This window comes from Panthera leo, chromosome D4 (assembly GCF_018350215.1).
Source record: "Panthera leo isolate Ple1 chromosome D4, P.leo_Ple1_pat1.1, whole genome shotgun sequence".
NCBI classification, from domain to species: Eukaryota; Metazoa; Chordata; class Mammalia; order Carnivora; family Felidae; genus Panthera; species Panthera leo.
In genome coordinates this window covers 11,664,429-11,690,548 of record NC_056691.1, presented here as the reverse complement: position 1 = coordinate 11,690,548, position 26,120 = coordinate 11,664,429, and the positions used below count along the sequence as shown (strand labels likewise).

At 43.2% G+C, this 26,120-nt stretch overlaps 1 protein-coding gene across 6 annotated transcripts in view; it reads right to left on the bottom strand.

Annotated features, from left to right (window-relative positions):
* Positions 1-33: 33 nt before the first annotated feature.
* PIP5K1B (phosphatidylinositol-4-phosphate 5-kinase type 1 beta) overlaps positions 34-26,120 on the bottom strand; it is a 311,111-nt gene continuing 285,024 nt past the window's right edge. For 4 of the 6 annotated variants that reach the window (XM_042913813.1, XM_042913809.1, XM_042913812.1 and 1 more), the window contains one exon: positions 23,743-24,012. In XM_042913813.1, the coding sequence (XP_042769747.1) occupies positions 23,875-24,012 (138 nt within the window). In that variant the 3' untranslated portion in view covers positions 23,743-23,874. Of the gene's footprint in view, positions 314-5,403; positions 5,826-23,742; positions 24,013-26,120 lie in introns of those variants that run through there. The other 2 variants (XM_042913807.1, XM_042913808.1) reach the window with 2 other exon arrangements.

The following is a 26,120-nucleotide window of genomic DNA, read 5'->3' as shown; positions in this document are numbered from 1 at the left end:
GGTCCAACTCCAGGATCAATTCCAGGGTATGGAGAGTTAAAGTTTTATGCCCTCATTTTATAAATCTCCTGGGTATCTTCACCTTCTTGGAGAACTGGTGCCCAGAGCCATCTGACCTCTAATCTTGAGTGTTTTTTGGATCTTCTCCATTATTGACATCTTGGGATATCCCTTTACCTTCGTCTTGGGGAATTCCTTTCACCTCCCTCTTGGGTTGTTTGTCCTATTTTCTGGATCTTATGCCTTTCATTTTCATGGCATTCTTTCTCTTGGTTCATTATCTCATTTTGGCAAAACACACATTTTGAAGCTTCTAGGTAAAAGGAAGATGGAAGTTATTTTTGTATGGATTATTCTATTCTTATGTAATATTTTTTCAGGGTGTGGTAATTAATTTTATTTTTATTTTTTAAGAACTTTACTTAAACCCAAATTAGTTAACATACAGTGTAATACTGATTTCAGGAATAGAATTTAATGATTCATCACTTACATAGAACACCCAGTGCTTGTCCCAACAGGTGCCCTCCTTAATGCCCATCACCCATTTAGCCCATCCTCCCACCCACCACCCCTCCCTGATCTTGTTTTCTGTATTTAAGAGCCTCTTAGGGTTTTCCTCCCTCTCTGTTTTTATCTTATTTTCCTTCCCTTCCCCTAGGTTCATCTATATTGTTAAATTTCACAGGAGTGAAATCATGCCATATTTGTCTTTCTCTGACTTGTTTCACTAAGCATAACACATTCTAGTTCCATCCATATTGTTGCAAATAGCAAGATTTCATTCTTTTCGATTGCTAATATGAGCAATATTCCATTATATACATATATTTGTGTATATATATGTATATGTATTCATGTATGTACACACACACACACACACACACACCATCTTCTTTATGCATTCATCAGTCGATGGACATTTGGGCTCTTTCCATAGCTTGGCTATTGTTGATAGTGCTGCTATAAACACCCTTGGAATCAGCATTTTTGTATTCTTTGGATAAATACCTAGTAGTGCAATTGCTGGCTTGTAGGGTAGTTCTATTTTTAATTTTTGGAGGAAACTCCACACTATTCTCCAGAGCGGCTGCACCAGTTTGCATTCCCACCAACTGCACAAAAGGGTTCCCTTTTCTCCACATCCTCGCCAACATCTCGTTTCCTGAGTTGTTAATTTTAACCACTCTGGCCAGTGTGAGGTGGTATCTTAGTGTGGTTTTGATTTGTATTTCCCTGATGGTGAGTGACGTTGAGCATCTTTTCACGTGCCTGTTAGCCATCTGGATGTCTTCTTCGGAAAAGTGTTCATGTCTTTTGCCCTTTTTTTTCACTGAATGATTTGTTTTTCGGGGCGTTGAGTTTGAGAAGTTCTTTATAGATTTTGGATACCAACCCTTGATCTGATAGGTCATTTGCAAATATCTTCTCCCATTCCACAGGCTGCCTTTTAGTTTGGTCATTTCCTTTGCTGTGCAGAAGCTTTTTGTCTTGATGAGGTGGTGGTGAATTTTACATCCCAACTTGCCTAGGGTAGAGTACCCAGTTAGTTAATCAAACACTGATGTAGGTATTGCTAAAAAATATTTTGTGGATGTGGTTGTAGGTCCGTAATTAGTTGACTTTGTTAAAACAGTAATTTATATTGATAGGTTTTTATTTAAATTCAAGTTAGTTAACCTAGTGTAATATTGGTTTCAGGAGTAGAATTTAGTGATTCATCACTTACATTCAACACCCAGTGCTCATCACAACAAAGTGCCCTCCTTAATGCCCATCCCCCATTTAGCCCATTCCCAGCCCACCTCCCCTCCAGTGACTGTCAGTTTGTTCTCTATCATTAAGAGTCTTTTACAGCTTGCCTCCCTTTCTTCCCCCCACTCCATGTTCATCTGTTTTGTTTCTTAAAATTCAAATGAATGACATGGTATTTGTCTTTATCTGACTGATGTATTTTGCTTAGCATACTACCATAATTAGTTGACTTTAAGTAAAGAAAATTACCCTTGCTAAATGGATGGGCCTCATCCAATCAAGAGATGGCCTTTGAGGAAAAAGTGATGTTTTCTAGAAAAGAAGAAAGGATTCCTCACAACTATTCTATCAACACCTTCATATCCGGCCTGCTAACCTGCCATTTGAATTTCACAGTGGCCTTTTCTCGCAATCATGTGAGCCAATTTCTTACATCTATTAGCTATGTCTATGTCGCTCCTATTTGTCGAGAGAAACCTAAGTAACATACAGGGTATAGGATTATAGATTAGAAATAAATTTCTCTCAGAAGTTTGAAGGCTCCATTAGTTTCTAGCTTTCAGTGATGCTGTTGATAACTTTGATTCAATTCTGACCCTTGAGCTTTATACAAAATTAATTTTAGTCTCTGAAGGTCTAGAGAGTCTCATGATCATCCCTGGTGGCTGGAAATTGCATGGTCAGGTTCATTTTTGTCCGTCTTTATGGGCATTCATTCCCTTTCAATCTGGGAAGTCATGTTTTTGAGTTTGAAGAAATTTTCTTAAATTATTTGTTTGAAGCCTTCTTTACCTCCATGGTCTATGTTTTCTCTTTGTAGAATTAACATTGGATATATGATCTGGTGGAATAGTCTGTAAAATTTTGAAATTCTTTTTCCTCTTTTAAAAAATTGTTTGGATGTTTCCTCAGTCTTATCTTCCAATCACTTTTTTTTTTTTTTGTTTATTTGTAAGCTCTATGCCCAATGGGGCTTGAATTTAGGACCCTGAGATCAAGAGTCACATAGTCTACAACTGAACAAGGCAGGCACCCCGATCATTCTCTTAATTTCTACTTTCCACTCTTATGCTTTGACTTTCCAAGAGCTCCTTGATGTTTTGTGAATGTTCATTTTTGTAATAGCATCGTGATCTTGTTTAATGGATGCCATATAATTTGTTACCTATAAAGATGTAATGGTAATTCTTGTTTGTCTCGAAGTTTTTTTTTTTGTTTTTTTTTGTTTTTTTTTTTTTTAAGATTTTATTTTCAAGTAATCTCTACACTCACCGTGGGGCCCAAAGTCACAACCCCAAGATTAAGAGTTGCACGTTTGACTGACTGAGCCGGCCAGGCTCCTCCAAATTTGCTTCATATACTCCATTTCTCTCGGTCCTCAGTTTTCTGTGGGTATGTTTGTTCTGTTTTAGAGAATTTCCTCAGATGTTTCTTGATCCTTAGCTGCCTGCTCATGAAGAGTGGGGACTAAATGCCACGAGCACTGGTGGCAGGGGAAGGCTTGGTAGCTGAAACTCATTGTACAGTGCCCTGGCTAAGTCAACCGCTGGGAGATCGCCAGTGTTATGATCTGTAAACTCTCTCCTTTGGTAAAGTAATATCGTGGTGGTCCAAATGCAAGAGTGGGGAGAGTAAAAGACTGTACTGTCGTCATGCCTGAGAGTCGGGCATAATCTCAGGCTGTCCTAGGCAAATTAGAGGATGATCATCTCCTTCCTGATAGGGATATTCCTCACGGAAAATTCTTCCATATCCAGTACAGGTGCTAGAAGTCACAATTGTCTGCATCTAGCAGCTGTGTGAAGGAAGACGTCTAGGAGTTCTTGTCATCCATCTTCCAACGTTCATGCTTGTTTATAGTCTTAAATCGGAGGCAGCCTACATTCCAATCGGCAACTGTGTAGAAAACCGTGGAATTCATACAATGGAATGCTACTCGGTAGTGAAAAAGAATGAGCCTCTGCTACATAAAAGGAAATGAATTTTAAATAGTGTTGAACAGGGACACCAAAAAGCCTGATAGAAAGTACATGCCATATGATCCCATTTATGTGAAATACAAGAACTGGCAAAACGAATCCAGGATGATACAAGTCGTAAGAAGTGAATTTCGGGACACCAATGGAGAGGCATTGATGGCACCAGGGGAGGGCACACGGAAGAGTCTGTAGGCCAGATATGGGTAGATTTACAAATTGGGGTGAGGGGAGAGAGTGGCATTTCAGCTAGGTAAACCTCTACCTGAGGTGGGGGAATTCATTAGGACAGGAATATTAGGGAAAGAGGGAAAGGGTCCTCAGCTGTTGGCTTCATGAGAATTCTATGTTGAAATCCCAACCCAGGATAGATGCCCAGCACCAACTCTGCAGGTAAAATTACTACTCACACTGAGGAACCATGGCTTCAGGTTATAGTTACAAAAGTGAATACCATGTTTGCCTTTAAGAATCTGTTGGCTTGAACTTTTGAAGTGTTTTACACTGAGCATCTTAATCATCAGGAATGGCTTTCTGTAGCCTTTGTCATTCTGCTTTCCAATGATGTGTTTCTCCATCGTAAGCCTCTGCGGCTGGGGAAACCCATGAGATGGTGTAGATGCAATAATAGCTTAAAATACTCACCGTACCTCTTTGCCGAGTCAATTCCTTGGTGAGAAGTAGACTTCCCATTCCTCTGGCATCAGTCCTGTCAGTGTCGTTTACTTGGGCCAGTGCCATGTCACAAGGTGACATTCAAGAGAATGTAAGCTACATCTAAGCAGAAGCTTTATGAGCTCCTCTTGCCTGCTTCCACTGTCACTTTTTTGTCTTCTGCCATACAAATGCCATGTTCTAGAAGGGGGCTGCTCTGGTTCCCCTATCCAGAGATTTTGGGATTATTTGTTACCTCAGTATAAGATAGTGCACCCTAATCCACCAGGATGTTTGAGAAATTCTCTTGAACAAGTTGAACAGAATCTACTGTATCTTCTCTCAGGATCCAGAGAATGTTCTCTGCTTTGATCATGAGAGATAAAGGATCCCTGAATGTCTAAAAATGGAGAAATATCTAGGTTATGTGTTTTTTTAAATTTTGTTTAATGTTTATTCATCTTTCCGAGAGAGAGAGAGAGACAGGGAGGAAGGAATGGAGACACAGAATCTGAAGCAAGGCTCTAGGCTCTGAGCTGTCAGCACAGAGCCTGATGAGGGGCTTGAACTCATAAACCGTGAGATCATGACCTGAGCCAAAGTCAGACGCTTAACTGACAGAGCCCCCCAGGCACCCTAGGTTATCTGTTTTTAACTAATAAAAGAAATGTAAAGACCATAAACCATCAGAATTAATGTCCCACCACAATTGAGAACAAAATATTTTATTTCTCTCAATAAAACTATAGTTTACAATAGTATTTACTAAATAAATTATATAATTTCTCTTTTACAAGCAATAAACTAAATCACAAATATTTCAAAGACAACGTATGTACACGACATAAGGCCTTTTATAAATAGCTTTGCTCTTCTCATTTCACTAGTAAACAGTGAAAAAATCTTTATAGAAGCTAGTTTCCTATAAAGTATATGCAGACCTATTACACCGATCTTGATATGAAACCAATTTAAACTTTTAATGACATGGGCTATGATTATCATTTTGCAAAAAAGAGCAGACTTTATACTTTATTTACCATTTTGCATGGATGGATGTTTTTAAAAATAAGCAGATTACATATGTTGCTCATGTATAACCACTGGATGCATGCAAAATGAAATAATGCAAGTGTCAATAGGAAAATAGCACTTCCAAGTCCAAAATGGTGATTGGCAATGGCCTAGAAAGCAGCTTGAATATAGTTCATGAAGTTCTTCGCAGTTCAGCAAGCAACAGCAAAGGATAGAATAGTGTGATGGTTTTCACATCACATCTGCTGATCAGCCTATGGACCAAGGTTCCCCCCACACTTTGCAAACTCCTATATCCACTGATTGTTTCTTGTGTGCCAGGAGGGTCAGTCGAGTTCCTCTGGGTAATTCCGGAGTGGAGAAACTTCTCTTCCACAACTGTAGAATGGTCACCATTTTCACTTACTGGGGAGGTTAAAAAAAAAAAAAAACAGCTGTAAACCTAAGTTTTGGCCTTGATTTATAACTGTTCCTCACGAAAGGGAACACAAGGTCATTATTAGGCCTAAGCCTTGTGCCTGGGAAATGTGCGGGTAGAAGTCAGGGTGCATTAGGCTCGGGGTCCTTCTGTGATGATTATCATAGCATTCACTTCTCTGGTGGACCTGTGGCCTCTGATGACACCGAGTGTATCGAGTTCCTGTGACAGCACAGCACTGTGCTAAGACTCAGAAGGAAACAACGCTGGCTAAGGTGCACCCCTGACCTCTAAGGGCACAGGGTTTGGGGCATGTGCTGTTACAGCAGGCCTGAAGCCAATCAGAACAACTTGAACCTGGTCTTGACTCATGAGTGCCGTGTTCGTTTTCAAACACTGTCCTCGTGACGAGGGAGTAAAATTATATCCAGCAAATATTTAACTTAAAATGGTAACCATTTAAGGTCAGAGACTGCCGGTTCAGTCTATGACCGTTAAACCAAGATCTACCTGGGGAAGGCAGTACCAGGTTCAGTTTTTAGAGGCAGACGTAGCTGGTTAAACCTACTGGTTTCCTAAGTACTACAGCTACAGGATGTTATGCAAAGAAATTTCTTTAAAAAATTTTTTATTTTGGGAAAGAGCACGAGCGGGAGAGAGAGGATCATAAGCAGGTTCTACACCACCAGTGCAGACCCCGATGCGGGGCTCGAACTCAGGAACAGTGAGGCCAGGACCTGAGTCGAAATCAAGAGTTGGACCCCTAACCTACAGAACCCCCTAGGCAACCCTACTTAACCTTCTTTATACCTTGTTTTAGCTGTAAAATGGGAGTCATAAATCCTACCTTACAGGGTAGTTTAAGGGATAAACTTTTTGGGGGGAAATACAGTGCATGTATGTATGTGACTGTGGGTACACACACACACACAAGCTACATACACAGATTAAAGAGGGATTTTAGTGTCAGCCGCGTGCTTGTGTCCTCAAAATAGTTGAGAAGGTCGGAGGTGTTGGAATGTGTGGTCCAACACCTTCATTTGGAGGCTGAAAAAGCAAATGCATTTGAAATGATTTTGAAAATTAAGAGGCTATGTCAAAGATTCTGTTTAAAAAGGAATATTTTATCATGTAATTTAAGCCTATTGGGATTTGTAATTTTTAATAGTTTCCATTTTGTTTCCTATTAATCTAAGTTAGGAAGATTTGCCTGCCTAAATGTATAACCTGCTCTAATTAATACTTAAATCATCTTCCAAAAATAGCCCAGGGGTCATGAGCCACAGCAGTGGGCAGAGGGGAAGCTGCCCACGTTCTCAGGACAGATGTCTGTAAAGTGGACTTTATTCAGACTCAGTCTGATCCCTTAGTGTGGTGCGTATCAATGAGGGACATAAAAAAAATCCATGTAAAATGATACGTTCCTACTGATCAGCTTTATCAGTCTTGCTTTGTTTTTTTCTTTCTAACACTTTAATTCATTCTTGCGGGACAGAGAGACACAGAGTGTGAGCAGGGGAGGGGCAGAGAGAGAGGGAGACACAGGATCTGAAGCAGGCTCCAGGCTCTGAGCTGTCAGCACACAGCCTGACCTGGGGCTCGAACCCACAGACTGTGAGATCATGACCTGAGCCAAAGTTGGATGCTTAACTGACTGGGCCACCCAGGCGCCCCTATCAGTCTTGCTTTCTTAAAAAACAAAAGACTGAAGGAGGTGACAGTTCTGTTCTTCTTGTTCTCTAGATCACAGTTGGAAGTCTGTGTCTGGTTTCTAACGATAAACTTGGAGAAAGCCATGACCCAGTTGGACACATGGCCGAGATGACCCAACACGGAAGGGCTTCAAACCCAAGACCCCATGAAAATGGTTACAAACCTGGGCATTTTGGTCTAGTAGAGACCTAGAGATGCCCAGTAGAGACCTGGGCATGAAAGCTGTCTTCCAACTACTGAAGGCCACGGGGAAGGAAGAGTTGGGTACTCATTTAGTCCTAAGATACATGTCCTCAATAATAGGGGCACAGATAGCCTGGATCCTCGGGGTGGGGGTTAGAATATCAGAATGTGTGGAGTAGAGTAGCAAAAGCTTAACCCTTCTCAATCTCTTCCCATTGGACACCCTGATCAGTATGTCCCAGTCCAGGGACAAGAGTGTAATTTCCCATCTGTTGAGACCAATGAGTGAGACTAAATGGCTCTGAGACCACAACCATGGCAGACTCACGGAAACCAGTTTAGCTTTGACTTGGAAGTGTATTCTGACCACAGTAAAGAAAGGAGTGATCACCGAAGGAGGGGTGGTTGCTGTCACTGAGGCCTGAGGCTGGCCAGCCTCTCGGCAGGTGAGGCAGGAGACCCAGCATCCAGAACGCACTCGACATGGGCTGGCCAGCTGGGGGGACTTGGGCAGTCATGGTGGGCTGTGTCAACACATCCCATTGTTGTGTTCAAACCAAAAGATTGTATTAAGTATGGTTAACAAATTTATTGTCAATAGTTCCTGTATATAAATCACTATTTGAAAAAAAGTAGTATTTGGGTGTCTCTCAAATTGGGTTACATTGATAATTTAGTAAAAAACCAAAGGCTTTATAATGAAATACACTCTCTAGGGGCACCTGGGTGGCTCAGTCGGTTAAGGGTCCAACTTTGGCTTAGGTTGTGATCTCACGGTTCGTGGGTTCAAGCCCTGCATTGGGCTCTGTGCTGACAGCTCAGAGCCTGGAGCCTGCTTAGGATGCTGTGTTTCCCTCTCTCTGCCCCTCCCTGTTGTCTCTCTCTCAAATATCAACACTAAAAATTATAATGAAATATACTGTCCTTACTATTAAAAATAATGAAAAATCCTTAATATTCACCTGTTTTTATTAAAGTGAGGGTGTTGTATAAGTTTCTTTTAAACTTGTATTAACACCTACTGTCACCTCTAGGGTACAAGAATGTCCACGTGCGGTAAGAACTGCCAACTCTCTATGTCCTAACGTAATCCTGGGACGACATGATTGGTTACATGAAAGTGTCTGTTTTGTGCTTAGAACTATAATAAAACGAGGTGGTCAAACAGGTCTTTAAATCTGTGTGGAATCTGACAGCATAGTGTCTTTTCGCTCGGCCACAGTGCGAAGTCTGCAGAAAGCAATTTTCGTATCCTCTTATTTAGGAGGGGATGTGCTATAATTTTCCTTCAAATTAGACCCCTCAAGTCCTTACCGGTCACTGGAAAGAAACACCAGCTGATGATCCTAGAAGGAGACTAAGCCTTTGAGTTGATTTTCCACAATGGGGCGCACAGGCTGGTACCTCCAGCTGCACCCCCACCCCCCCCATCGAAGATGGGATTTTCACCGTATTATTGCCCCAAAGACGAGCAACTTTTGGGGTGCCCTGAGATGCAACCACCCCTGGCCTTGAGGCTTTAGAAACAGAAATGGGAACTGGTGTTTTGGCAAGAGAACCCGGCCAGATCTCAGAAAAGGGATGACAGACAGACAACGTCGTCTGAGCCGTCACCCACTGAACTGTTGTGTGTGCGCAGCGATGGCAAGGTTTCTTCCTACGCGTGTGGTACTTGGAGAATACGTAATATTTGAAATTCTGAGACCTGAAGGTACAGGTGTGATAATGGCCGATGGGAAAAGTAAAAGAGTATTTAGGTACAGACAGCCCCCGACTTAGGATGGTCTGACTTAGGATTTTTTTCGACTTGATGATAGTGCGAAAGCCGTAGACATTTGGTGGGAGTCCAGCTTTGAATTCTGATCTTGGATCTTTCCCGGGGCTAGCAACGTGTGGTATGATCCTCTCGTAGGGTGCTGGGCAGTGGCAGCCAGCCACGTGCTCGTGGTACCCATACAACCTTCCTGTTCTTTCAGTGCAGTTTTTGATAAATTACACCTTCTTATAAAATAAGCTTGGTGCTAGATGATTTAGCTCAACTTTAGGCAAATGTAAGTATCCTGGGCACTTTAAGGCAGGCCAGGCTAAGCCACGATGTTCAGGAACTGGGGTGTCTTACGTGTACTTTGTATTTGTGATACTGTCACCTTTTTGTGGGACCTAAACCCATCGTTAAGCCAAGATCTGAACTCCTGTGGCCTGATCCTAGCGTTATTTATGCCACGTACGTGTTTACGTCTGAGAGTGTGTGACAGAAATGCATCTTTATTTCTGCTGAAGCTCAAGTGCTTACTTCAGTGACTGAAACCACACAATAATGCACACTTGTGGTCAAAGACCGCAAAGCTTTTTCATATTTAAAAAGATTTAAAGCACAGACACAGAAATCAAAGAGCAAGTCATAAGCAGTCTGTTTGCTAACGAGAAGCCCTTTCCAAGTGTGGATTGCAGTAGGGGGAACCAGATATCCCAGGGGGGACCCTGAAAGTGGGGCACTTTGGGTGGGCTTCCCAATGGGGAGAGCTGAAGTTCACTTTTCAGAACCATGTGCAGGGGGCATCAGAGATGAGACATGCCTTTCATTTCTGAGGCCTCCTTTCAAGGCTTATTTCCAAGCCTTCCTTCCCCCCCCCCCCCCATCAACTTTCTGCCTAAGAAACTCACACCCTCAACCTAATGTTTACTTTTTTGGAATAATTTTTTTATCGAAGCGTAGTTGACGTACAATGTTAGATTAGTTTCAGATCTAGAACGTGGTGATTCGACTAGTCTGTATGTTCTGCTCTGCTCACCGCATGGGTAGCTACCGTCTGCCTCCACAATACCACTGACCAGATTCTCTGCTATATCTTTTATTCCTGTGATTTAACCATTCTTCAACTGGAAGCCTGGATCTGCCACTCCCTTTCGCTTGCTTTGCCCATTCCCTGCCGTCCTCCCCTCTGGCAACCATCATTTTGTTCTCTATATTTTTGAATCTGTTTCTGCTTTTTGTCTTGTGTTGTTTTTTCGATTCTACATACAAGTGAAATCAGGTGGTATTTGTCTGACTTTACTTAGCATAATGCCCTTTCGGTCCATTCACATTGTGGCTCATGTCAAGATCTCATGATTTTTCTATGGCTGAGAAATATACACTGCCATCTTTGGGTTGCTTCTATATCTTGGCTATTATAAATCTGCAATAAATACAGGAGCATGGTGATCTTTTAGAATTAGTGTTTTCATTTTCCCTGGGTAAATACCCAGTAGTGCGATTATCATAAGGTATTTCTATTGTCAACTTTCTGAGAAACCTTCGTAGTGTTTTCCACAGTGGCTTCCCCAATTTACATTCCCACCAGTAGCGTATGAGGGGTCCTTCTTCTCCACGTCCTACCAACACTTAATTCTTGGCTTTTTGATTCTAGCCATTTTGGCCAGTGTAAAGTGATATTTTGCTGTGGTTTTGATTTGTATTTCCCTGGTGATGAGTGATGCTGGACATCTTTTCTGTGTCTGTGGGCATCTGTAGGTCTTCTCTGGAAAAATGTCTATTCAGATCCTCTTCGCAATTTTTTTTTTGATCGTCTTCCCATTTTTAAATGAAGTGTGTGTGTGTGTGTGTGTGTGTGTGTGTGTGTGTTGAGTTGTATAAGTTCTTTATGTATTTTGGAGATCAACCCCTAATGGGATATATCAATTACAAATGTAGGTTGTGTTTTCATTTTGTTGATGGTTTGATTTGCTGTGCAGAAGCTTTTTATTTTGGTGTAGTCCCAGTAGTTTATTTGGGCTTCTGTTTCCCTTGCCTGAGGAGACTTACCTAGAAAAAGGTTTCTACAGCAGATGTCAAAGAAATTACTAACTTTGTTTCCTTTTAGGGATTTAATGGTTTTAGGTCTCATATTTTGGTCTTCAATCCATTTTAAGTTACTTTTTGTGTATGGTGTGATAGTGGTCCAATTTCATTCTTCTGCTGTAGCTATCCAGTTTCCCCAGCACCACTGATCAAAGAGATGGTCTTTTCTTAATTGTACATTCTTGCCTCCTTTGTCATAGGTTAACTGACCTTTAAATGTATAGATTTACTTCTGAGCTCTCTATTTGGTTCCATTGATCTGTGTGTCTATTTTTAGGATAGTCCTACACTGTCTTCACTCCTGTAGCTTTGCACTATATTTTAAAATCTAGGATTGTGCTATCTCCAATTTTTTCTTCCTTAAGACTACTTTGGGTATTGGGGGTCTTTTGTGCTTCCTTAGAAATTGTAGTATTACTTGTCCTAGTTCTGTGAAAAATGCTGTTGATGTTCTGACTGCGCTGAACTTGTAGACTGAGTTGGGTAGAATGAACATGTTAACAATATTCTTAGAATCCATGAGCATGGACTATGTTTCCATTTGTTTGTGTCCTCTTCAATTTCTCTTACCAGTGTTCTATAGTTTGCAGAGTACAGGTGTTTTACTTCCTTGGTTAAAGTTATTCCTAGGTATTTGATTCTGTTGAAGTTGTAAAGGGAGTTATTTTCTTTGTGCTTCTTTGTTACTAGGGTACAGAAACTCAACTTTGCCGTGTATTGGTTTTGAGTCCTGCAACTCTACTGACAGCACTTACTCTAATAGGTTTTTGGTGGCATCTTAGGGTTTTCTATGCATAGCATCATGTCACCTGCAAACAGTGACAGTTTCACTATTTACCCATTTGGATGCCTTTTCTTTCTTGTCTAATTTGCTCTGGCTACAACCTCCACTACCATGTTGAATAAAAGTGGTGAGAGTAGACTTGTCTATTCCTAATGTTACAGGAAAAGCTCTTGTTCACTGTTGAGTAGGATGTCACGCTTGGGTTTCTCCTACATGGGCTTTAATTGGTTGAGGTATGATCTCTCTAACACGAATTTTTCATCTAGAACGGATGTTGAATTTTGTGAAACGTTTTTCCTGCATCTAGTGAGATAATCGTATGATTTTTCTCCCTTGTTAATGTGATGTATCCTGTTGACTGATTTACAAATATTGAACCATCCTTGCATCCCAGGAATAAGTCCCATTTGATTGTGGTGAATGATCCTTTAACGCATTGCTGAATGAGGTTTGCTAATATTTTGCTAAGATTTTTGCATCTATGTTAGTCGAATATTGGCCTTTAGTTTTCCTTTTTATTTTTTTTTGTAGTATCTTTGGTTTTGGTATCAGGGTAATGCTGGCCTTGTAGAATGTATTTCGAAGCTTTTCTTCCTCTTCTATTTTTTGATCTAGTTTGAGGAGAATAAGTATTAAGGCTTCTTTAAATGTTTGGTAGAATTTGCCTGTGAAGCCATCTGGTCTTGGACTTTTCTTGGGGAGTTTTCTGATTACCAGCAATGAAACTGAGTCAGTCATCAGCCTGTTCAGATTTCCTACTTCTTCCTGATTCAGTTTTGCAAGATTGTTTATAGAAATTTGTCTATTTTTTCTAGGTTGTGCAATTTGTTGGCATTTAATTTTTCATAGTACTCTTAGAATCTTTTGTGTTTCTGTAGTGTTGGTGGTTCTCTTTTGTTTCTGATTTTGAGTCTTTTTTTTTTTTTCTTGGAAAGTCTGGGTAAATGTTTATCATTTCCGTTTATCTTTTCAAAGAACCAGCTCTTGGTTTCCTCTTTTCTTTTGTGTTTTTAGTCTTTTTCATTTATTCTTGCTTTGATACTATCTCCTTCTTTCTACTAACCTTAGCCTTGGTTTGTTCTTTTTCTAGTTCCTTTCAATGTAAGGTCAGATTTCTTTTCTTAAGTTTATTTATTTCAATAGAGCACATGAGCCAGCAGGGGAGGGGCAGAGAGAGAGAGAGAGAATCCTAAGCAGGCTCTGTGTTGTCAGCATGGAGCCTGAGTGGGGGGGGGGGGGGGGGCGGGCTCGATCTCACGACTGTGAGTTCAAGACCTCAGCTGAAATCAAGAGTTGGAACACTTAATCATCTGAGCCACCCAGGTGCCCCCAGATTTTTTTTCTTGAGATATTTTTTTCTTGAGAAAAGTATGTATTAGTATTAATTTTCCTCTTGTAAAAGCTATAGCTGTGTCCCCAAGACTTTGGACTGTTGGTTTTAGTTTCATTTGTCTCTATGTATTTTGATTTCCTCTTTGATTTCTTTGACCCATTGGCTGTTGAGTATCATGGTGTTGAGCCTCCATGGATTTTGTGTTTTTTCCCATTCTTTTTAAATTTACTGAGACTTGCTTTGTGGCCTAACATGTGATCTATCCTTGAGAATGTTCCATGTGCACTTGAAAAAAATGTGTATTCAGATGCTTTTGGGTGGAATGTTCTGTATTTATTTATTTGTCTCCCTCCCTTTATTTAAAATTTTTTATTTTTTAAAATTTACATCCAAATTAGTTATTATATAGTGAAGCAATGATTTCAGTAGATTCCTTAATGCCCCTTACCCATTTAGTCCATCCCCCCCTCCCACAACCCCTCCAGCAACCTTCAGTTTGTTCTCCATATTTATGAGTCTCTGTTTTGTCCCCCTCCCTGTTTTTATATTATTTTTGTTTCCCTTCCCTTATGTTCATCTGTTTTGTCTCTTAAAGTCCTCATATGAGTGAAGTCATATGATTGGTGTCTTTCTCTAATTTTACTTAGCATAATACCCTCCAGTTCCATCCACGTAGTTGCAGATGGCAAGATTTCATTCTTTTTGATTGCCAAGTAATACTCCATTCTATATCTATGCCAAATTTTCTTTATTCATTCTGTATATATTTAGATCCATCCGGTCTAATGTGTTGTTGAAAGACACTTTCCATACTGATTTTCTACCTGATAATCTACCCATTGATGTAAGTGGGGTGTTCAAGTCGCCTACTATTACTGTATTACTGCAGATTTCTCCCTTTATGTTTAATAGTGGCTTTATTTACTCAGCATTCCACTGTTGGGTGCATAGATATTTGCAACTGTTACATTATTTTGTGGAATTGATTGCTTTATCACCCTGGTAATGCCCTTCTTTGTCTCTTATTACAGTCTTTCTTTTAAAGTCTATTTTAAGTATTGATATACTGGCTTTTCCCCATCCCTCCACTGGTCTATATATGCCTTGAGGTCAAGACTCAACTTGAAGTTGAGTTTCTTGTAGGCAGCAGGTAGACTGTCTTGATTATTTATTCATGCTTCCATCTTATCTTTTTTAATTAAATGTAAATGGTCTAAATGCTCCAAAGTAACTTGTGATAGGCATGTCCTTACTGTCATTTTGTAAAGTCATTAAACCTACATTTAGAAAATGTAACACCTAGAATGGGGTGGCCAGGCAGAGCTTCCCAAGCTGGCCAATATGACCAGCACTAAATGGTCCATGAAGTCTCCACATTCCATGAACCCTTGGGGTGATGCTCTTTTTTAACTACATCTACCTTGGGGGATAGCCCAAGGGCCCCACATAAGTAGGCTCTTTCCCTGTATGGTTTCCAAATACAGCTTCATTTTGGTTTCAAATTGAAATTTTTGCCCACCATATAGACAAGGAAAGCACTCATTTGGTTTTTTTCTCTCCAGGCTAACATAGGCAATAATCCTGTATTCCCTTTCTCTGCACCAAGCCCCCATTTTCTTCAGCAATTTCTGAATTCTCTTTACCACAGCCCTGCTTTGTTTCCTTTCTATTTTCTATTCTTCTTCTGGCTAATGTTGCTTCTGTTGCCCTGAGAGCACAACTAGTCCTGCCTCACCGTAGCCAAAGCTCCCCGGCATGCCCACACACATGCACATAAAGGCTTTACAATTCCTCACCCTAACCTCATCCCAGGGGCTCTGGACTCCCCTCCAGCTCTGGGTTCACTAGATTGATTTCTCAGCACTCCCTGAATTTCAAACACAAAACAGTCACTGTTGGACTCTGGGAAGCTTTGAATCTTTTTCTTCCTTTCCTTAGCTAAGGCTCTATTTACACTTTATTGTATTCCTGTCTACCTCATGTTGGGGGTTACTTCACAAGACACAATCTCTTGAAGATAGATGGGAGGGGGGCTTTCTCTTCGTCCAACAGCTGCAGAGATAGAAAAGCGCACCACATTCTTGGAGCAGGGTTGGGGGTGGGGGGGAGATGACTCTTCAGGCTAGTGCTACGGAAGCGAGGACACCGGGCGTGACTAGGTTAAGCGACACGACTATGGCATCTCATAGATGGAAGGAACCTTAGAGACGTTATGGTCCAAACTGCCTACCTGGACACTTAAAGAAAAAAAAAATTAGGCTTGGGATCAGAGGTGAAAATACTTGGCTAAGAACCAAGGACTGTAGTAGGCCTCTCACCAAGAACCTGTGAGGCCGAATGTGAAATGTTCTTGAAGGGCATGTCCAACTGGGATGAAAACTACCACGTTGTGCCCAGTCTGGCAGAATGTCTGTTGAAATCCAAGATGCGGGCAGCACAGGGCATGCCCGGCCTCTTGCCAACCGATAAATGCCCTATCAGAATTCCACGCCGACCAGCAGAGAGACTGCAGGCATACTCTGGGGTGGCTGGGGCCATTTCTTAAGACAACAATGAAGTTGGTGGCATCGGCTGACTCTTACTTTCCTGAACCGTCTCTCTGGAGGACGGTGATGCTGTCTGACAGCATTGTCCCCACAGCCGAACGTCTTTCAAAATTGTAGTCAGTCTTCCCCGCCACTGCTTTATCAACTAAGTGTGCCTAATAGTTTAAATTCTTGGCTATCATTTCAACAATCTGCACAGCACCTTCTCCAGGGACAGATTCCATCTCAAGAAATCATTTCCTTTGCTGATCTACAAGAAATGGTGCCTCACGTGTTCAGGTTTTCTCAGGAGATTGCAGCCATTCAATCCCATCTTCAGGCACTAGCCCTCTTGAGATTCCCACCCATCCACAGTTACTGACTCCGCCGAAACCCGGACTCCCTCAAGGTCCTCCCTCAGGACTGGAATAAACTTCTTCCAAACTTGAATTTAGGCTGATATTCTAGGCCTCTTCCCATGAATCACATATGTTCTTGATGGCATCTAGTAAATCTTGCCAGAACATTTTCAATTTACTCTGCCCAGATCCATCACAGGAATCATTATCTAGGGCAGCTATGGCCTTATGAAATGTATTTTTTGAGACTTGAAACTCAAAATGACTCCTTGCTCCATTGGCTGTAGAATGGATGTTTTGTCAGCAGGCAAGGAAACCGCAATCTGATTGTGCATCTCCCTCAGAGCTGCTGGGTGATCCAGTGCATTGTCAGCAGTAATATTTTGAAAGGAATACTGTGTTCGGAGCACTAGGTCTCCACAGTGGGCTTGAAATGCTCGGTAAACCATGCTGTAAACAGATATACTGCCATCTAGGCTTTGCTCCATTTAGAGAGCACAGGGAGAGTAGAATCAGCACAATTCTTAAGGGCCCTGGGATTTTCAGAATGGTACCTGAGTGCCGGCTTAAACTTAGAGGCTCATGGGACTTTAACAAGAGGGCCAGCCTGTCCTTTGAAGCTTTCAAGCCAGGCACTGACTTCTCTTTTCCAACTACAGCAGTCCTAGATTATATCTTCTTCTAAGACTGTTGTATCTACATTGAAAAACTGTTGTTTAGTGTAGCCCCCTTTGTTAATATCTCAGCTCGATCATCCAGAGAGCTCGCTGCAGCTTCTACATCAGCACTTGCTGCCTCACCTTGCCCTTGTATGTCGCAGAGGTGCCTTCCTTCCTTAAACCTCATGAACCAACGCCTGCCAGCTTCAGACTTCTCTTCTGCAGCTTTCCCACCTGTCCCAGCCTTCATAGAGCTGAAGAAAGCTAGGGTCTTGCTCTGGGTTAGGCTTTGGCCTAAGGGAATGTTGGGGGTGATGTGGTCCTCTATCCAGACCACTAGAACTTTGACCATATCAGCAATATGGCTGTTCCCTTTTTTTAAAAACAATTTTTAAAAAGTTTATTTTTGAGACAGAGAGAGCGAGCCTGAGTGGGGGAGGGGCAGAGAAAGCTGGAGACACAATCCAAAGCAGACTCCAGGCTGTGAGCTGTCAGCACAGAGCCCGGGGTGGGGCTCGAACTCACGAATCCCGAGATCATGACGTGAGTCGAAGGCGGATGCTTGACTGAGCCACCCAGGGGCACCAGCTGTTTCACTTTCTTATCACTTAGGTGTGCATCGGAATAGCACTTAAAATTTCCTTCAGGAGCTTGTCCTCTTGGCTGTTTGGTGCAAGAGGCCGAGCTTTTGGGCCATCTCAGTTTCCAAAATGGCTTCCTTGCTAAGCTTAACCATTTCTAGCTTTTGACGTAAAGTGAGAGACATGGGGTTCTTCCTTTCAGTTGGACACTTAGGCCAGTTAATAACCCTATAGTGGCCTCTAACTTCAGTATCATTGTGTCCTGGGGACTAGGAAGGCCCCAGGAGAGGGGGAGAGAGGGGGACGGCTGATTGGTGAAGCAGAACACACACAACGTTAAGTTCGCTGAGGTGGGTGTGGTTAGTGGCTCCCTAAAACTATTAGAGATCATAAAAACAAATGCAATGACAAAGTTTGATTGCAAACCAAGTTTGCAAATACTGCAAAGATTACCAGAACGTGACACACAGACACAAAGCAAGTAAATGGTGTTGGAAAAATGAGATTCTTCAATGCAGAGTTGTCAAAAACCTCGAATTTGTAAAACCTATAATAAGAGGTGTGTCTATACTGGTGAGATGAGAACACTCGAGGAAAAATCGGGCACGCACTGTGGATGTCTCAGGGGAATGAATTTAAGATGACGGCCCCTCTTTTTTTAAACTGTTATGGCCACTGTACTGTTTTAACACAGTTCCCTGCTGATTAATTTGTTTCCCAAAAACCCGAGAGAAGCCTGAGGGCATCAGTGATGCATACAGGCTGGCAGTTCTATGTTGGACTTTCCAGCATTTGAGTGACTTCTGCTAACTGTAAATCCAAAATTGTTATCACCTAGTAGATCCTATAGCCCTGGGGCCTCAACCCAATTCACTCAGAGCCCTGCTCATGCTGCAGTTGGAAAACGTTGGGTGTAGGAAGATAATCTTGGTTTTATTTGAAAAGGAGCAGTGCTCTGGGATGAGACTACTGAATTCTCTTCCACCTAGGTAGGGAAGGAGAGCACAGAGGCCAGAGGCCCCTGGCCTCCATGCAGAGGGCAGGAACCAGAAGCTGTTCCCCCATCAAGCCTTTGTGCCTCCGCATTTCTATTGCTACCCTTTATCTTGATAGAAAGACAACAGAAGCAATTATGGGTTGAATAGCATCTCTCCAAAATTCCTATGTGGAAGTCCTAACAGCCAGAACCACAGAATGTGGCTCTATATAGAGCTCAAGATCTTAAAAGAAGGTCACTAGGGGGAGCCCTAGTGACCTAATATGATGGATGTCTTTACCAAAAGGGGAAGCTTGGACACTGAGACTGACACACACACACACACACACACACACACACACACACACACAGGGAAGCCCACGTGAAGGCACGGAGAAGACAGCCATCTAGAAGCCAAGGTGAGGGGCCTGGAACAGATCCTTGCCCCACGGCCCTCAGAAGGAAACAACCCCCCCCACCTTGAGTTCTGGCCTCCAGAACTGGGAGATGATAAATTTCCTTGTTGGTAGTACTTTGTTACAGCAGCCCTCTAATCCAGTATGGTAACCATTCCTGGGATTTAGAAAGTTTTCTTTTTTAAGTGAAAAATCTGTAAGATACTCAAGGCCATCCCTTACTGGGGGTTACTTCGAGAAGTACAGCCACCTAGGAGTTGAGAGGCTGCAAGGGGTGGCTTGTCAAAGATTCAAAGTGAAGAAAAGGATCTTCCGACCTTGTATTTGTCGATCCTCTGTTAAAGTTGCTGCTGAAAACAGTATAAAGAGCATTTTCTATGCTGAATCCCCAAACCGCTGCGGGGCCTTTCCAAGAGGCTTCGGAAGAATTGGCCTTGACAGCTGAGGAGGTCAAGCTCGGACCCCGGGGAAGATGAGCCCCTCTTGTGGTGCACCTGTTCCTCACACGGATTGCAGAGCAACCTGAAAGGTGGCTGGTGCGGGGCCCGTCCGAGGCAGCTGCCTTTGTCAGCTGGAGGACGTGGCCCTGCTGGTCGTGCACACACGGCACGGAGGGTCTGCGAGAAAGTCCACAGTGTGGACAGAGCCCAGTGAACGGCAGGCACGCTTGCTCTTAGGATTCAAGGACTTGTGTCACTCCTTGCGCCCCGTGGTCACAGGTGCCTTTCCACCACTAGGTGGCAGCAGGGCTTGCTGCAAGAGGAAAACAGTCCCTGGCTGGGTTCCTGGGAGTGTGGTAGGAGTCCCCTGGGGGGTCACCTTAGCTTTGCTTTCTGGTCCACAAGAAGGGGACCCAGAGACAAGGCTCCATGAAGACATCGGCAGAGATTAGTGCTGCACAGCAAAGAATGCCAAGGACCCCTCGGGGCCACCAGAAGCTGGAGGAAGGGAGAAGCATCCCCTCCTAGAGCTTTCCCATGGAGCATAACCCTGCTGATACCTTGATCTTGGACTTCTGGCCTCCACAACTGTGAGATGATACATTTCTGTTGCAGCCCCCCAGATACGGGTACTGGGTTTTAGGGCAGCCCTAGGAAGCTAACACTGGTAGAGACAAACCAAAGCAAGCCGAGCCCTCAGAGCCCCACTCCTCAGTCCTCCTCATACCGTTCGCCACACTCAGGGACTCCTTATTTATTTTTTATTCAGTGCATAATGCATACACCTTCTCCGCCCTACCAAATGTGCCGCCTTCCTCCTCAGATCCCATAAGAGGGAAATGGTAGGAATGAGGACAGCCCTGTTCACTCGGTCCATGGATAGGTTGTAATTTGCTTTCTTTAAACCCATCTGTTCCTAATGTGGGTTCATTTGGAGTTTGTTCCTGCAGGCTCCATGCCTGGCGGCTTCCAAGGTCACACCATTGGAGACTGTTCGCTTTGCCCAAGAGTTGGAAAGGCTCGGGAGAGTAGCAAACATTGGCTCCCCCTGACGCAGAACATGGAAACTGAAATCCCAGAGAGAAGCGTTAGGGAGATTCTAGAGGGAGTGGGGACGTGGAGAGAAGCCAGCGCCAGGAGGCAAAGATGGAAAAATGATGGGGTGACCCTCGGGGTGCCCTGGATGCAGGTGCCTCAGGCAGAGCTAACCTCAAGGCAGAAATCAAGCAGGCCAGTGAGGCCAGGAGGCACTACAAAGCTAGGACCCAACAGAAAGGAAAAAAACAAAACAAAACAAATCTCTGCTACCCTCCCTGCAGCCTGTCATTCAATTGCTAATTATGGGTGTAATTTAACTGAAAAGCCAGAATGCCTGGGTGACTACCAATGCCCTTAGCTAATCCTTAAACAGTAGTTTAACAGTTTTTTTTTTTTTTTTATATATATATAAAAACCACAATCCTATGGGAGTCCTCCTATCCCAGACCAATGGGTTGCCTCGTTAATTTGAAAACTGTGTCAGTATGGGAATCGCTCACAGTTGCCATAGGTCTAGGAGCTGGGAATCCATTTGTCCGTTCTTCTGCACGTCTTACAAGTATTATTTGGTCAATGACGTAAGGGGGCCAAGCATTTCTGGGAATAAACAAAGGGAGCTACTTTGCTCTTGCTGAAATCTCTCCATTTCTTCCCAATGTGGTGATATGGCAGAAGGAAACTGCATTCTGGTTAAATGCCTTACAAGCCAAGGGCACTGCCTTCCTCCTCATCCTCCTTCTCTGCTCTCACTAAAATCTACCAAGATCCCAAGCAGCCTCTTTGGCAGATGGGGATTCTAGCTCTCTGCTGAGAAGCAATAGAATTGCCCCGTTTCAAATAAACACCCCTTGCGGCAGCCAGTCTGGCTCAAATGGGAGTGATTAAAGGGACCTGATACTTCGCATACAAGTCTTTAAGCTCAATGCCAGTGAAGCGAAATCCACAAATGCTGTTTCTCTTGCCAGAAAGTTCCAGTGGATTTTCTAAGACCCCCGTGACCTAATTTAAAGTGTTTTTCTTCTTTTTTTTTGGTCAGGCTTTTCTGATACATAATGCTACGATAAGCTGTTAATTCAATCATTTTCACTTCTCTGCCACTCTTCGTCCTGTGATCAAAGAGTATTATTAGCCACCCTAAAGACACATTAAATAATCAAGCTGTCCAACAGCTGCACATCAGAGCATTAATCTCCAATCCAGGCAAGGCTAAGAAATGGCTTAACTGTTTCTTCTCCTTTGCCCACAGCTATTTTTACACCTCAAACAGCCATCTTGCAGAGACACCTCTCTGGATGAAAGCACATATTATTGAGAGGATGTTAATAGGGAAGGTGTGAAAAAGAAAAGGGTAGAACCTGGAGACTAAAGAGAAGAAAGTCATTGTTTAGTGGCATCTTTCAAACTTCTGTGTTCTTAAAGCAATCCCATGATCCCCCACGGACCCATCCCTAGTCAGACCCGTAACATTTTTCAGCAGCGTTTGGTTGGTTGTTCCCCTTCTCCTTAAATTGCATTCTACATCAAGCAAAGAAGCTGCCTTAGGACGTGGAATAACCGCTACGGGGACAGCGTCAGTGCCTTAGCATATTTGAGACTATTCAAAAAGTGGAATCTAGTTCTATTATGAAGACGGCATGATTGCCCATTTTCAATCAACAGAGCCTGTTCATCGCTGCTGTATTCTTTTAAATACCCTCATCTGTGCCATCAACTCAAAATTCAATGGCAGACGCATCTTTGGTCACTGCATAAAACCCTCCTGAAAAACAACTCCCTTGACTTGAATATTTGCAAATGAAGCAGAGAGCCTGGAACTCTCTGGAGGGAAGGCGAATGGTCTTTTTCAAAGGAACGCAGGTTAGTGGAAACACGGAACCTGAACCCAATGCTTTAGTAAGGGTGGTGGGACAATTAGCTGCCTTTCCAGGTAAACTATGCTTTCAGTTTCATGTCAGAGCACAGCGGAAAGCAGGATAGCTGGCTGAACTGACAAGTGTATAACGTGGGTGGATCCTTAAAAGGAATTTCATAGGTTACCCGGTGTGCATACATGATGTGGTTTTAAATCCTATCTATTTTTAAAGGGTTCTACGCAGTATTATATATTAATAGACAAATAATAGCACCAGGGGATTAGGTTGTATCTATCTGTAGAGAAACACTGTATCCTAAAGGAGGAGAAGCATAAGAGAAACCTGCCTATCTCTGGTTAAACGCTGAAAACAATGTCACCACCAAAGCCTCCAAATGCCCTTCAAGTAAGGATGCCTTTGATTAAGAGGATTCTAATGAGGTCCAGAGGAAGACGAAAAAAGGTCTTCTCTTCTCCTGTTTATCTTTTCCATTCACTCTTTCAGAGTGTGGAGGCAAACTGCAAAGGGTGGCCCAGGAGCTGTATCCTTTTGGAACTGAAAGGGCATGCGAAATAAAAAATAAAAACCTCCAGCGTGAAAACACAACCTGGAATTACAAATCAATGGTGCAGCACTTTCTAGATGCATTGCCAAAAAATTTAAGTTTAAATACCGTGAAGGTTCAGGGTAGAGAAGGTGATGAGACAGCAACATTTGGAGAAACCACTGCTGTGACTCTGGCAAAACCTCCTTTACCACAACTCCATGTAATTTGGAGGAAGTCACGGCAGGCCAGAGCTGGTGAGTTAATGATCCATTTTATAGATGAAAACACTGAGGCCCTAAAAGAGTGGTCAATTCAAAGTCCACGATTGGTGAGAGGCAGAGATAGGCACAGAACCCAGGTGCCTATTTCTGGGTCATTCCTTTATGTCCCATGTGGTTCTGCAGCAGGGGAAGGGGCTAACTGAAAGGATTAGGACAGTGGGTGGGAGACCATTTCTGGGGATCCATCACATCTTTGTAAATAATAATCAGAGGTCACCTGCCTTTTCCTTCCCATGCCCTCTGGTGGGCACACAGGGTCGTATGAAGACGTGCCCGATCACAACAGACTGAGGCGGAAACAACACGAGAATCCAGCCTCTTCTATTAAACCAGAAGTTAGGGATTTTAAAGATGTAAAATACTGCTGCTCTTCTCATTTGTTTCTGTTCTGGAAAATCATTATTTTGATCGAAATTTACTGAAGTGAACACCAACGGTGAGACTGAAGGAAGTGAGGGGCTTTGGGGTAGACTCCCCCCAGTGGGGTCCTTGAATCCCAGTGCTTAATCAGTCACTCTTTGGTTGCATAACTTGGGGCAAACTGATGATCTTTCTGTACAACGGAGCTCCATTTGCTTCGTGGGTTGTGGGGATTAAGTGGCTTAAGACCAAGTATTTAGGACATTGCCAGGCTTGTAGGAAACACTGAAAAATGTTAAAGGGCTTATGGTTGGTAGCTACAAAATAGGATTAGGCTAGAGCAGCTTTTCTCCAAGCTTGGTGAGAATTTCTACTGCCTCGGCTGCCTGAGTCCTCTCCCTTCGTGTGCTGCTGAACCACAAGGAACCCTGTGCGGGGAAGGCTGGGCAGATGACCACAGCCACCAGGTAACTATCACCACTGTCTCTTTCAGTTCTAAACTCCCAGATCCCTTGAGTTCTAAGTGCTGCTCAAGTGTTTTCAATACAACCAACCATTAATATCGTGGCTTTTCCCTGTGGCTTCTTGAGGCAAGCATTATCCTTCAGTGAAATGTTGTGCTTGTCAGTGTCCAAGAAAGGCACAGAAGCAGCACAGTAAAATCAGACACTGATAAAAGTAAATAAGCAGGTTCTTTATAAATGAAACTGTTAATACCAGGGAGGAACAGCTGAAATGACTAAGGAGACAAGCTTTCTACCAAAGGAATAAGGGTAACAGATAAGGGACTGGCATTAGCAGGGCCATTTAACCACCTTGTGATCTTACATTGCACACAGCAGTATCCCGTGCCCCTAGTTGGTGCAAATCTGGTTTTTAAAAGAAACACACAAGGAGCACAAACTCTTAGCGCATGAAGATGAGATTTCACTTCCTCTTTCATTGTAGACTTCCCAACTTCTACTTCTGGATAAAACCAAACTTGCCCTGGGACCAAAAAATTACTATAAACTTTTTTTTTTTCCTACTTAATTCCCTATCTTCTTGGTGGTAGAGAGGAACCAGCTCTTCGGTAAGGATTTTACAATACATCATAGCTTATTTTAAAAAGTGGGGGCAGTGTGGGAGGAGTGTGCCCAGTGGAAAAAAATTCTATTAGTGCCACAATCAGGATATTCAGAGGTCCTTTCCCAATGGTTGTTGTGGGGAGAGGGCTTCTAGTTTATGTAAGAGGTCAAGGAAAGCTTATCTGAGAGGGAGATGTTTGAGCTGAGACTGAAGGAAGCACGGGAGCAAGCATGGAACAACAAATTATGTCCAGACAGTAATAGCAAATGCAAAGGTCCTGAGGCAGAGACATGCTTGGTTACGGGAGGAGCACCAGGGCCAGTGTGGTTGGAATGGTGTCAGCAAGAAAGATAGAGGCAGGGAAAGGAGGTCAGAGAGGCAGGGTGGATCGGACCATGCAGGGCCTTGAGGACTGTGGATCTTACTCTGGGAGGGGAGGGAAGACACTGGAGGCCTCTGGGATAATGAGTAGCATTCTCGGTGACTGATGTCCTCCAGAGTATACTTGGGGGGAATACAGGGCTAGGCTGGGGCATAGGGACAAGTGTGAAATGGTGGTGTGGGGGTGTTCCTATGCTGGTTCCCAACATGGAGCTTGCACACACATGTGTGGAAAACCTGAAATCAACACTTAGCCTGTTTCATGGGATTTTTGTGCAGGTGTACGAGGACGTGGGGAATGCGTGTGGGAGGTACTTTGTAGGGTAAATGCCCCTTCTCCTCTTTTACACTTGAGTCCATCATGTATCTTTCCAGCCCTCATCTAATAACTCAGTTAAGCCACTGCAGAAAACTGGGCAGGCACTAAAGGGTGTTCACACACGGGATCACTCCTCATCCCGTAAGCAGCCTCGGGAGGCGGGCGTTATTTCCCTCCTTTGGCAAATAAGGACACACAGAGAGGTTCCTGTCCGGATCACGCAGCTGGTTGGTGACAACTGAGGGAGAGAGCCAAGATTCTTGAGTGCTGACTTTCCCCCACAACCCTGTTCTGTGCCTCTTAAGCTACCAATTTACCAAGGCAGTGATCCAGAATTCGAGAAGATTTACACACAAGAGGATACACATTTGAGTTAAAGAAGGCCTGACTTTGTTGAGAATAACATGGAGAAGCCACACCCTGCCTCATGAGCAGGGGACTTGTTCGCTGGTTACATACGCCGATTTTGCGTCTCACCCTACCTATTCTTTTGTGTGATGTTCTACGCGAACTGTGGGAGAACATGGCTTGTGGAAAGACACGCCATTTACAGAAGTGACAGGGTGCCACTGTTTGTTTAAAACCCAAGCATGCCTGGGGGCGCCTGGGTGGCGCAGTCGGTTAA